At 40.0% G+C, this 14,313-nt stretch overlaps 1 protein-coding gene across 5 annotated transcripts in view; it reads left to right on the forward strand.

Annotated features, from left to right (window-relative positions):
- The window catches only part of LOC139276059 (solute carrier family 22 member 15-like), a 70,064-nt gene extending 62,561 nt beyond the window's left edge, over positions 1–7,503 (forward strand). For 2 of the 5 annotated variants that reach the window (XM_070893476.1, XM_070893477.1), the window contains 2 exons: positions 3,261–3,449; positions 6,597–7,503. In XM_070893476.1, coding sequence (XP_070749577.1) covers positions 3,261–3,449; positions 6,597–6,683 — 276 coding nt within the window. In that variant the 3' untranslated portion in view covers positions 6,684–7,503. Of the gene's footprint in view, positions 1–1,670; positions 2,445–3,260; positions 3,450–6,596 lie in introns of those variants that run through there. The other 3 variants (XM_070893478.1, XM_070893481.1, XM_070893479.1) reach the window with 2 other exon arrangements.
- Positions 7,504–14,313: the final 6,810 nt, after the last annotated feature.

Genomic DNA, 14,313 nt, shown 5'->3' on the forward strand with positions numbered 1-14,313 from the left:
CTGGGATGCCATTGAGGAGCACTTTCATCATTATCGGTGGCGTCCTGGTGTATGAACTGTATACGTGCTCCACATGAACTCGCTGAACTTCAGCTTCCAGCGGTTTCCCCCAGTGTTCATTTCTGCAGGTATTTTGCTCACCTCTGCAAACTTTGGCTGAGTGTGTGCCTCCATGCCTCCAGCATGAGCTGCTGTTTGAAACAAAAGGTCCCTTGCCAGTCGATCGTTCCTGACTGCCCGTGACTGACCTTGAATGCGCCATTAACAGATGTTGATGGCCCCATTACTGGACGCATTGTCCCTTGCAATGGCCTGAATCGCTGTGCAGCTTGCCATTGTCTGTCGAACTCCCCCTCTGGGTTCGACTCCATGTTGGGGCATGCCTGACTGCCCTTGTCTGCCTGGAGAATTGTGTGCTGCTTTAACAATGTTGAATCTCTGTCCCAACCATTTCTTAACACACTACCTCTCATCTGTTCTGCTAGTGGCCATGCTCGTGTGGTTTAAATCCCAGTTTCTTGTCGCCATTGATACGTCCTTACTATACAGTATAAATGCACACGAGGCCCATGCTTGAGAGGTGGTCAGTCTGTGACCTGTCCTTTATTTCATAGCACACAAGTGCAGGAAGTGGGTGGAGCTTCCCCTTTTATATCTGAAGGTCTAGGTTAGGAGTGTCTCTCAAGTTCACCACCTAGTCAGTGTTCTCAGTGTACAATTTAGGTCAGATTATACATAGGTTAGTTACAATGCTAGTTGAATACATGACAAAAATCACCCATGATTATTGCAGTATCTTTCTTATTAAGCCCCCATTATTTCTTGACTTATACTCTGTCCTACAGTGTAGCTACAGTTAGTGGGCCTATAGACTACTCCCACCAGTGACTTCTTTCCCTTACCATTTTTTAATCTCCACCCAAACTGTTTCTACATCTTGATCTTCTGAGCCAATATCATTTCTCACTGCTGCACTGATCTCATCCTTTAACAGCTCCTTTTCCTTTCTGCTTATCCTTCTGAAATGTCAAATACCCTTGAATATTCAATTCCCAGCCTTGGTCATCTTGCAACCATATCTCCGTAATGGCTATCCAATCATACCCATTTATTTCTATGTGCGGTCAACTCCTCTATCTTGTTACAAATGCTGTGTGCATTCAGATAAAGAGCTTTTAACTTTGTCTTTTTACCATTTTTCCCTACTGACACTACTTTCTGGTGCATTATTATGTTTGTCCACTGTCTCTTCCTGTCACACTGCTTATTGCTACCCTGTACTATTGCCTTTGTCTTTCTTTTGACTTTTTAAATTTCCCCCACACCTGAACCCACTTTTTCTTTCCACCTTCTTCTCCCCCCCCCCCCCCCCCCCCCCCGAAACCCAACTATTTAGTTTAAAGCTCTATCTACAGCCATAGTTACTTGTTTTGTCAGGACACTGGTCCCAGCATCTCCTTTATGCATTTATATATGTAGAGACCCAGGAGTGCAAGTTTGGTTTGTATTTTTTCACAGTTTGGAGGCATTCTGCTGTGGAAAGCCTCCAACAGCAAATTCAGGCTCATTGTGTCAGCAGCAGGATTTCTTGAGTAACCTAGATGCTAGGTGACTGATCAATAACATATTTGCTGCTTTGTCTTCTAATTTTGATTGACCATTGAATCCAGCGGAAGATCAGACTGGGAGTAAATATAACTGCTGCTAGTGATTACTTCATATGCTTCAACTATTGAGCTCCATGTCCGTGGTGAGCATGAAGTCAATTGTGCTTAGAGCTCGTATTTAGCATATGTCGGGTAAAGAATTTTGAAAATAGGACTTTGAATCTTGAAATGATGATTATGTTGGACTCCCAACAGATTAATGTATCTTATTAAAGTTAAGTATTGAATGGTAATCTTGCATTGAATTTGCAGCACAGAAATAGGCCATTCCCATTTGGTCCAATTGTGTTTATGCTCCCCAAGCCTCCTCCCACTTACTTCATCTAAACCTATCAGCATACCTTCTATTCCTTTCTCCTTTGTGTGTTTATCTAGCTTCCTGTTGAATGCATCTGTGCTATTCGCCTTAACTATTGTGGTAGCATGTTCTGCATGCTTATCACTCTGGGTAAATAAGTTATCTCCGTTTGCTTCTTACAATAAATTAGTAGTTTGGTCTGAACTATATAGCTCTGATTTTTTTTTCCACTGATTCAGAGACTGAGTGTACAGTGGCATCCCATAGTACTTTTAGTGCATACCCCACAATATAAAGGTTCATTGTTCACTTTACAGCCAATTCTGAGATTTTATGTATAAAGCAGGGAGATATAAAGTTCTGGTTCATACAATGTATGGACTTTCCTATGGAAGCTGAGCTTTATGGAAAATGTTAATAAATAGTATTGGAAAATAGCCCACATTGCAACACCTGCTTTTATTTAAACATGGGCAATATTAAATGACTCCATTCCTTAAACTTCATTCTTGTCCTTAAAGGCTTAGTTTTATGATCTTGTACATTAAATAAATGGTTGCAGGATAACTATGCAATTGTCTTTAGAATATTTCATTCTGGAATACTTTGTCTCTTTGCCTGCATATTTGCAGCCCTTGATGTGCTGAAGTTAATTTATCTTTAGCTTAAACTTAAGTTTTATATTGCTATAGGTTAACTTTCTGTTAACATTAATCTTTTTAGTGGAAGTAAAATTGGATTTTTTTTGTTCTCCAGGGATTGTTTTATCTATTGCCTACTGTAATTCACCTTTGAGCACTTTTTAAAAAAATTTCCTGACCACCTGTGCTGCCTAGTATTAGTGAGCCATATAGTCCAGGAATGTCCTGGCCTTTGGATCAGCTGATCTCAATTGGAATAGTGCTCTAATTGGTCACACTCTCTCTCTCTCTCTCTCTCTCTCTCTCTCCATTACTGTCATCTGCCTGTTTCCTTCTCTTCCCAGCAGACTAGATGTCTGGGGATTAGAGAAAAGTCACTTGGACAAAGTACCAGAGACCTCCTAGTCTGGAACAGAACTTTGTGCTGAACCCACACTCCAATAAAACTTCAAAATGTGATCCACATTGATCAGTTCTTAGCCATGTAGAGATGTTGTATTATGGCTGTAGTGAAAGTGAGACTTTGTATCCTTCACACAGGCTGGCAGCAGCTGCCATATTTGGCTTCTATAAATAGTATTGGTTATTTATATCTTCAGTCCACTGTAATTTGTATATTGTTAGTCATCTGATTTTCTTTACTGCCCTTGACAGAAATCCATTCAGTGGTCATTACCTTTTGTGGTGTTTGGAGTCGCTGGACTGCTAGCAGGTGTCCTTAGTTTATTGCTGCCAGAAACGTTGAATAAACCTCTTCCAGAGAAGATCTCTGACCTGTACAGCATCACATATCACCAGCTTGGAGAAGAAGTAGTCTCATTGCAGTCACGGGAAGATAGAATGGTACATAATCTGTGTGAAGAGAGATGCATAGATAATTGTTATCTGTTCAGTTCATGCCAGACTAAATCTGATGATGACTCCACTTGAGCCAACTAGGCAGCTTGTCAAATCCCACTTTACAGAAAGCCTGATGTGAAGTCAGCTTGCTGCTGTGGCAATGAACATCTACATAATAAAAGTGGGAGAAAGTCTGTGGCAGTATTTTCTGTTGGGAGTATCTAGGATAAATAAAAATATTCCTTTTTTTGTTAATGTTGATTTTTGCAGTCCCATGACCATCTTCCATTTTTCTCACTAGAGCCACTCTGCTAACATTAGTTATGAGGAGGAGCTGCCTGACTCCAAAGTGCGCCTCTTCATTTTGACAGGTATCAGCCTGAAAGCCACTTTTGGAGTCACCTGGCCCAATTTTTTAAAAAAACTATTGAGACAGTATTTGTAGTATCTGGGAGTTCCTGATCATATCCCAAATCTGTAATTTCTTCTTGAATTAAATGGCCCTTCCCAGTAATTATAATCATGGAGTGGCTGAGAAAAGGAGATGTCCTAGGGCAAAATGATATTTCAATGTGACAAGTATGCTTCCATTGTTTTAAAATAAACATTATTTTGTTCACTTTGTATTACTGACAGAAATAATCTTCTTTCTTTCCTGCAAGAATTTCCATTTTGCTTCAAAATTTGCAAGACAGATGTCAATTAAATCATGCAGACTCAAATTAATGTCCCCTCTAGGCTGATCTACAAATTTTAATGACTGATCCTGCTCGTGTTCAGGTACAGAGTGGGGAGATGAAGGACTACACAAATTTTACATGCATATCAAATACAGGTGTTCTGGCTTTTGTGAATTCCAACACTTTGCTGGCAATTTAAACAATAATGTCTGATGTGATGCATGTGAACCCACAACCTAAAGAATAGATGATGGGTGGGGAAAGCATAGGAGATGCAGCAGCTGGCAAACAGCCATGACGTGCAAGGATTCTTCACCGCACCAGTCAAGTACACCTATGGTCCAAGGCTCCACCCCACTGCTGACCAAGAATGGGGAGACGCTCATCAAGGACACTCTTTTATAATAGTGCATTTTAGTGAGTCCAAAACAGTAACTTCAGCTTGCTGTTTAGATAAGATCATATTCAAAATGCACATTTGCCTGTGTAAACATTTTTTAAGTTTTCTTCAAATTAGCCACCTTAGTCAGACCATTCTCTCCAAATACCTACAGCTTGTGAAATGCAGTTAATTTGAAGCACTCGAACAAAGGCTGAATCAAATCTTCTCAGGATGATGTTTTAATCTTTTAAACTACAAACATCAGTGGGAGTTGGTCCATTTGAAACAAATAGTAGCATTATAGACTTTTCCATATCCTTGTCCACAAACAGCCAATGAGTGTTCCAACTACTGAGATGCTTCTGTGATAAATGGTTTCAGTTGTAAAATTTATTGCAACACATTTCCTCTGCTGGAATGGAAAATGACTACTACAGTGTACAGACCTAATTGAACCTAGTAGTAGGTGATCAAATGCTAGCACATATTGTGATGAAAGCACTTCAAACCTGTTGTGCTGAGATTTCTATTCTGGGGGAATAATGACTGACTTAGAGTAAAATTTGGAGGGAGGGGAAGAATGTAAGCGAGGGGAAAAAAGAGGAAACCTCAGGCATTGTACGAAAGGATGGCTATGGTGGCATGATAAACATATGAAGGAAACATTTTGTAGCTTTAGGAGAATACATCTTCGTGACCTGATGTGCATTTTGAATATGATATCTGAACAGCAAGCTGAAGTTACTGTTTTGAACTCCCTAAAATGCACTCCTTGCATTTATATTGTGTAGAGCTAGTCGGCTTGTTTTATTAGATGGCATAGCTGACGATTCGCATTCACCCTTCACACAGATTAGGCCAATTATGGATTATAATAAACAATCAACTAAAGCTGATACTAGGATATGTCACTGGATGGCCTATGCATTTGTATGCAAGTTCAGAGATAAATAGAGATTTAAAGTTACAAGTTTTTAAACATTTCTGCATATTCATTCTCGGTTATCCAGCTGTGCAATAAAGAAACAATGTTGAAAGAACTTCAGTACACACCAAATGTATCACATCTGGCATTGTTTACATTGCCAGCAAAAGGTTTGAATTCACAAAAGCCGGAACACCTGTATTTGATATGCAAGTAAAACTTGTGCAGTCTTTCATTTCCTCACACTGATCCTGTGTGTGTTCAGGTATAGTCATTAAAATTTACAGAATAACCATTGTGGGTGGGTGTAAGTGCACATAAAGATTTAGCATTGGATACAGACCCAAGTTCACCACATTCGCTTGTATAATCCATTCTCTATAAGAGAATAAGAATTAGGAGCCAGGAGTAGGCCATCTGGCCCCCCGAGCCTGCACCCCCATTTAGTAAGATCATGTCTGATGTCTGATCTTTGACCTCAAACTCCACCTTCCTGCACTATCTCCATATCCCTTGTTTCCCCGAGAGTCCAAAAATCTATCTCTCCGCCTTGAATATACTCCATGATTCAGCATCCACAGCCCTTTCTAAAGATTCACAACCCTCCAAGTGAAGAAATTCTTCCTCATCTCGGGCCTAAATTACCGCCCCCTTATCCTTAGCCTATGCCCCCTAGTTCTGGACTCTCCATCCAGGGGGAAACAACCTCCCAGCATCTACCCTGTCAATCCCCCTCAGAATCTTATATATTTCAATGAGATCATCTCTCATCTAAATTCCAGAGAGTATAGTCCAAATCTCTGCTCATAGGACAACCCTCTCATCCCAGGAATTAATCTAATGAACCTTTGTTGCACTGCCTCAAGGTAATATATCCCTCCTCAGATAAGGAGAGCAAAGCTGTGCACAGTACTCCAGATGTAGTCTCACTGAAGCCCTGTACAATTGTAGCAAGACTTCCTTAATCTAGTACTCGAACCCCCTTGTAATAAAGGCCAACATGCCATTTGCCACCTAATTGCGTGCTGTACCAGCATGAATCAATCTATGCACTAATCAACAATGCCTAAACAATTGGTATCTTGATTGTGATGGATGGCAAGGGCAGTGAAAGTCGCCTTTTCTCCAAATGATTGCAACTTAACTATTTTATTTTATTTCAGGGAAGTGATGTGAACCATGCAGGGGACAGTAATAGTGAGAATGAAGAGGATTGTGATGCTGATGAAGAAACCACATTGATCAAATAACACGAAGAATATTCTACAAACCAGCCTACAATTCAATGAGAACGCAATAGCCGTTAGCAGCACTTTATTTAGATTTTTCCAGTTTACTGATATCCATACATACCCAGCTTTATTTCTTGAAATGTGCAGTTGTAATTGGGATGTTATGGGCACTACTACATTCAGGATATTTACAAGGTATGACCAGTCAGTGATGTGGATGTTTCTGATGGTGCAATATTTCAGGGTTGTCTATAATCCCATTTTATAAGTGAATTTTATAGCAGAAGTTGATTTATTTTAATGATACTAGTATCTCTGATCATTCTGAATCATGAGTGTTTTATTAGGCAAAATCCTGATAAATTTGTTGATATCCAGCCTCCTTCTGGTGTCCGTTTGGTTTGATTGGTAGTGCTCATCTCTGACTTTAGAAGATTGTTGGTCCAGCCCCACTTCAGGACTTGAGCACAAAATCAAAACTGGCACTTGTGATTGAGATGGCTTTTGGATTTCAGGCAAATGTTAAAGCCACTATAGCACTAGTGGAAGACAAACCGGGAGTTCTTCCTGTGTCCTGGCCAACACTCGCGTCGGTCCTCAACCGACACTGCTGAAAACCGATAAACTGATCATTCATCTGATTCGTAAGATCTTGCTATATACAAAAGCTGTCATGTTGGCCAATATTACAACAATCACCTGTACTTCAAAGTAATTCATTCTATGTAAAATGCTTTGAGATGCCTCTAAGATGTGATGAGATACTATATAAAAGTTTTTTTTAAATTTTTGCTTTCAATTTCCTTAAATCCTCCAAGGTGATTGCTGGGCAAACGTCTACCTATTTCCTTTTTTTTGGGGGGGGGGTGGTGGGAGGAGTGTTTATATTTGTTCTAGCGATGTGCAATGCTGGCAAGTACACATTTATTGCCCTTGGTTGCTTTGAGAAGGTGGTGATGGGCCTTCTCTTGGAAAAAATATTTTTTGTGCTGATTAAGTTGAGAGATTGGTGCTGAAAATGGAACATGTACACATTGGTCTTCCAATATCAGCATCAAATACACAGATTAGGTGCACTGTGGTCCAATGCATAGTAAAAGTCTTTCTGCTCTGACCCAGCCCCAAAAGAGTACTTGCACGGTATCACAATAAATTTTTCACTTCACTTAGTAGCCAATCTTATGATTTACTTTGTTAAATTGTCAGCCAAATGATGCTGGTAATTTTGTGCTGCAGGTCCAAGCCCATTGGGGAACTGGGTTAAGATCACCCAAACCCGTTTCATAAAGCAAATAACACTGGCAAAGAGGGAACACCTTTAACTTGTGTTGAATTCAACCAGATCCCAGCAATGAAAAGATAATTTCTCTTAATCACCATGTCTACCTAGGCATATTTGATGTTTACAAGCTTGAAAACAGAATGGATGGGGTCGAGTTTAGAATTCCGAACCTAAATAGCATTGTTTGCAGAGTTCACTTATCCCAGTGAAGTCAATTATTAATTTAAGGTAGAAGTTCCTAAACATCTGTTGCTACATTCCCCTTCAAGAGATTTATGTTCCATTCTTCCTAAGAAGCAATATTTTTGCAGTGAACAAGAGGATTTTATTTTCTCAGTTAACAGCATTGGTTAAGACAGAAAGCAACACTAATAGCACAGTACGAGCAAACAGACTCATCCGACTCACTGAGATAATGGTGAGTCATCAAGTGTTCTTTTATGTTCAAGTTTATTCAGTAGCACACTACCAATATTACACTACTGAATAAACCTGAACATAACAGAACACTTGGTGACTATCCTTGGTTACATTGAGTAGGATGAGCATGTTTGTTAGCACACAATTTGTGAAATCTCAATTTAATTTTGGAGTTTCAACTGCAAATCAGTCTCTACATTCAAGTGGTTTCTATACTTATTTTTGATGTAAGTAAGCAAAGAAAAACCCATTTCACACCGATACATTGAGGCAAAGTGAACGAGTATTTTAATGACTCTTTAGAAGAACTTTGGGAACTCTTCGAATTGAGAGCCAAAACTGATCAAGAGGCATAGCTTTAAATTATCTCTTAAAACAGTCACCCGAATCATTAGATTCAATTCTCTTTTAGATTCGCAACAATCTTGGCCTTTGCTACATAGTCCTCTGAAAACTGATTTTGAACCCAGGCGAAATCCTACAATTCATTTGCCTCTCTTTTGGGAAAATATTTGCTGAATTTTGCGCAAATGCTGAGACAAATTACATCTTTAACCACTAGGACCAACATTTGACCGTCGATAATAGAAACTAATGTCAGGCACAGAGTTACATTGTTTGCAGCGCATAACTACACCATGCAGGGCATAATTACACCATAGCAAAAGTGTTTTTGTAATGTTCTATACTGTTTCATGCATAATGAAAATGTTACCATTCTTACCTCGCAAAGAAAGGTCAAGTTCATTGAGTTTGTCAAATATTTTGGTCAAATAGTCCACTAAAATCTGGAAGTGGTAATTTGAAGAAGTGATAGTTGTGATTCAAAATCGCTCAAAAGCATACGGCACTTCTCCCAGTGTTTGCAGATTCTTGCCAAAACTTTACCACGTGACTGTCTGAACCAGAAGTTGCACTGGGGCCAGAGTACTGAAGTGCCTTTTCTGGTGCAATGGACCCTCCCTGCCTATGCTAATGACCCTCATCCCTGTCATTTTGAACAGGGCCTGGGCTTCTCTGCGCAGGTGAACTTAGCTCTACCAGTCTTCTGTTGGTGGAACAGCCTAAGCAAAATATGAAGGATTCTTTGCTGTTATGCTGTTCTTGGCTTACAGTAGACTAGAACTGCTTAGTTATGAGTGAGTTCAGGAAGTATTTATTTGATCCTTCTAGAATGTTCATGGGGCCTCATTCCTGTAGCAAGTGCAGACCAAATTCTTAATGGAAATACCAAAGTGCCTACCCGATTGATTGCTTTTATTATTTGTATTATGTATACTGATTTCAATTAGAGGTAAGGTGTCCTGTAAGTTTTCATAAACTGTTAACTTATTTTGGAATTGGAACTAGTTTTTAAGGTTATAAGGCTTTGTAAAAAATTTATTGTACATATATATGTATGTATGTGTGTGTGTATGTATGTGTATATATATATATATATATATACATACATATATACACTAATCAAGATTATATTGGAAATAAATAAAAATTCGACACTATTCTTAATAAATTTTTGTTTACCTTGTTTACTGTGAATGTTTCTTCCAATAAAATTCAGAAATGAACCAGTTGAAAGATTGCCATACACATTGCTTAAATTGATTCTGTAGTATTTAAAGAACATGTGTATCTGGCAGAATCTGTAGACCGTCCAATCCACGGACTCTGTACATAATGGTCAAATACACTAAATCCATTTGGTAATGGTTGTGTTTGGCTTTAATCATGCAACATGGCTAAGAGCAATACCTCTGCACTGGGGAGACCAAACACAAATTGGGTAACCACTTTGCAGAACCCCTCCATTTATTCCGTAAGCATGACCCCCTGAGGTTCCAGTCATCAGTCACTTTAATTCTCCACTCCATTCCCACTCTGACCTCTCTGTCCTCGGCCTCCTACACTGTATCAACGAAGCTCAACATAAGCTCGACAAGCAGCACCGCATCTTTCAATTAGGCACTTTACAGCTTTCTGGACTCAACATCGAGCTCAACAATTTCAAACCATAACCTCTGCCCCCATTTTTTCATATGGCAGCTGTGGATGATTCTGCTATTCCCATTTACACTTCTTCCAGACCCATCTTTTGTTTCTTTACTTGTCCCATTACTATCTCTTTTTGCTTTGTTATTTAATCTCTTCTGCTTTCCACAATATCACAGATCTTCCCTTTTGTTCTTTCCTCTCCTCCCCACTTTCTCTGCTTCTGCATTTGCTTAAAATCTGTTACATCTCTAACTTTTTCCAGTTCTGATGAAAGGTCATCGACCTGAAACATTAACTCTGTTTCTCTCTCCATTGATGTTGCCAGACCTGCTAGTATTTCCAGCATTTTCTGTTTTTATTTAAGAGAAATACAGTACACATTTTGGTAACGGTTTCTCTTAAATCATGCACTCAGCACAAATTATGACAACACGCTGTTTGGTCCAGTACAAGCTATCATTCATTGATTATTTCAAGTGTAGTCAACTGGACTAGCAGCTGCCGTTACAATTCTTTCTGGATGCCAGGTATCCACAATTACACGGTTCCATCTGTCAAAATCTGCAGAGTGGGCCAATTGCTTGGCACCAGGGCAACAACAAATCAGCAAACAAGATTCCCTTTGGGCCTAGCAGGCTATGTTCTTTTCTGCCCCGGTTCACTGCATATGGTTAATTATGTATATTTTGTTTTTGTTCTTTGAGACATGGAATCCTTGCTTCAGACTAATCAACTAATAAAATGCCACTCACATAGTGGGCCTGAAAATGCATGGGCCACTGATCCTGGCCATTATGCCAGAATTGCACGTGCCAGAATATGTGGGTCAAGAGGAGGTCACTCAATTTAAATATTCCTAGTAGGCACCCATGCCAACAGGGATGCATCTCGGGCACCTGCCTGCTGCAGGAGTCTGCAAAATATGGCAATGGTGGCCGGGCTGGGGAGGATGTTGGGGAGTCCCCACTTCCAATGACTGTGCCACCCACGCTTAACAACATTTTGGAATTCCTCCCTTTCAGGGGTCCAGACCACAAGTCAAACTTGGACAACCATTGCGGGCCCCAAAGCTGCCCCTCCTTATTCTGGGTGTACTGACTGTCAATCCCTGACCAACATTTCCCATGTTGGGTGCATGGGAACTCCTTGGGAGACCAGGCCTATTCCATGTCAGTGGTTTCATTTGGAGCAGATGGAAGCTTTGCCTGAAGCATAGGCCAAACAAAACACCCAGGTGAAGTTAGGACTTGGTCTTGCTTGAGTTTGCAGCTCTTCTACTGCACTTCTGCTGGGAGTGTGCTGGAAAGACTCAAGGATTTTCATCCCTGAAATTTTACGCAATGCTGCTCCAGGAAAAAGGTGTGTCGTGTCCTCCATCTGAGGTGGAATTAGTCAATGTGAGGGTTAGAACCTGGCCAAGAAGTGACAGGCTTTTCAAGTTATGTGGTTGAACTGCTTGAACATACTATCCCAATCCTATCTTTGAGGAAGAGATTTTATTCTGTCTGATCTGAATAAATATTCAATTTCAGTAGTGAAAGAAATGTGCCGTGCCATACCACACCTCCTAGTTTCCTCTCTCACTCCTCCTACCCTCGTCAACAATGTGCAGGTTTAAATCCGTTGCTACTGTAATTGAGGTTGAAAGGATAACATTCAGATAGTGTGCTCCATATCTTGGCACTTTTACCTTGAATATTAACCTGTTATGGCACAGTTCCTTTTAGGATTATGGTAGATGTTCTTGAATGGATTAATTAACTTTTGTTACCAGCATGCTGTAGGCTATTACTTTCAATAAAGTTTTTTCTGTGATTAGAATTTAAATATGCTAGATCAGCAGGGTTTATAGTCTTGAAAAATCCAAATGATGCAAGCCCTCTACTTCCTATTCAGATAAGAACTCTTTTTGTTTAGTTGTGCTCATTTATGTTTCTTTTTCATTTTTGTTCACTGTTTTCACTCACACGCGTTAGTCAATTCTGTTAATGTATCCAGCGGACTGCTTATTTTTATTTAACCATTGACCTATTTTCTGTAATAAGTATTGGTAACTGTAATGTATTCTATGCTTCCACTGGTATATTGATTGCTGAGTTTGTCATGTCTGCAGGGATGGAGGTTATGGATTTGAAAGTGTCACAATATGTTAATAACTGTCCAAAACCACAGATGCTGAGCCATTAAAGGCTCTAAGCAAGCTCTGTAGAATACCAGTTTCTTTTCTACAAGCCTTTTCAATACAGTTCCACTTAATTCACCACTTAACTGGCAGTTCAAGAGATTGCTAGAAAAACTAGAAGACAAAGATTAAGTGAAAATCTATTCACACAAAATATGGTATACAGACAAATTCCATCAAGATACTTACTATGCTAAGAGTAAAACTAGGGAATGACAACATTTTATATTTGCTTACTTTTAGAGTTGCATTTGTGTTTATTTAACAGCACCTACTATCAAAAAAGTGGAAGGGGAGGGGCACAAAAACACAGAAGACTCTTGGTAAAATGTGAAATTGGTTTGCCTGTCTACTAACTTCAGCTCTGCTGAAGGGCTGGTTCAGGTTGCTTGGCCCATCATTTTGGGATGCAAATTACTGTAAAAGGTCTGTGTTTGGTCAGTTAGTTCAGTTATGCTATAAATCAAAATACAGTACTGGTAAACTGGTTTCATTGTACATTGCAACATTTTTGAGTTCAGTCACTAACAAGGCTGGATACTTTTATACTGTTTTGACAATCCAGCTCCTACCTAACCTCAACACGAGCAATACTTCCTGAACCGTTAGCAATATGGCGAGATGGTACACGACACAGAAAGCAACCTAAAATGTTGAAAATAAATAAAACTTGTCAACCTGTCATTATTTATGCTGCGAGTTATTGTCAAAGCTAAAACTCTTAATGTCTACTGTAAAACCAAATAATTATAGTGCATAGATAGAAATTATATTGGGAGTGCTCCTGCCAGACCCCGCAAGGAGGTCTTGGGCCTTCCCAGCCATGGCCTCCCCCACATCCGATCACCTCCAGCCCTGCTCCCACTGACTGCCAGGGACTGATCCCACGGCTCCCTGACTGTGGCCTCCTGCTGCCAAATTCTCACCAGGTAGTGGTTCTGGCTGGGTGTTGGGCGAGTCTCTGGCATTTGCTTTCTTAATTGCTTGCTGTACCTGCATGTTAACTTCCAGTGATTCATGTACAAGGACACCTAGGTCCCTCTGAACACCAACATTTCCCAATCTCGCACCATTTAAAAAATACTCTTGTTTTTCTATTTTTCCTATTAAAGTGGATAACTTCACATTTCTCCACATTATATTCCATTTGCCATGTTCTTGCCCATTCACTTAATTTGCCTATATCCCCTTGAAGCCTCTTTGCATCCTCTTCACAACTTACATTCCCACCTAGCTTTGTATCATCAGCAAACTTGGATATATTAAATTGGTCCCCTCATCCAAAATATTTATATAGATTGTGAATAGCTGGGGCCCAAGCACCGATCCTTGCGGCACCCCACTAGTTACAGCCTGCCAAACCAAAATAACCCGTTTATTCCTACTCTCTGTTTTTAAATGGTGAGAGATTGGGAAATGTTGGTGTTCAGAGGGACCTGGGTCCACCAGGCTGATTCCTGAGATTGGTGTTGATGCAGAGAGGATGAAACCCCTGGCTGGGGAGTCTAGAACCAGGGGTCACAGTTTCAGAATAAGGGGTTGGCCATTTAGGACTGAGATGAGAAATTTCTTCACTCAGAGGATGGCGAATCTTTGGAATTCTCTACTCCAGAGGGCTCAGACGTTGAGTATATTCAAGACAGAGATCGATAGATGTTTGGATATTAAGGGAATCAAGGGATATGGGGATCATGCAGAAAAGTGGAGTTGAGGTAGAAGATCAGTCGTGATCTTATTGAATGGTGGAGCAGGCTTGAGGGGCTGAATGCCTA

Source organism: Pristiophorus japonicus, chromosome 11 (genome assembly GCF_044704955.1).
Source record: "Pristiophorus japonicus isolate sPriJap1 chromosome 11, sPriJap1.hap1, whole genome shotgun sequence".
In the NCBI taxonomy this organism is placed as follows: Eukaryota; Metazoa; Chordata; class Chondrichthyes; family Pristiophoridae; genus Pristiophorus; species Pristiophorus japonicus.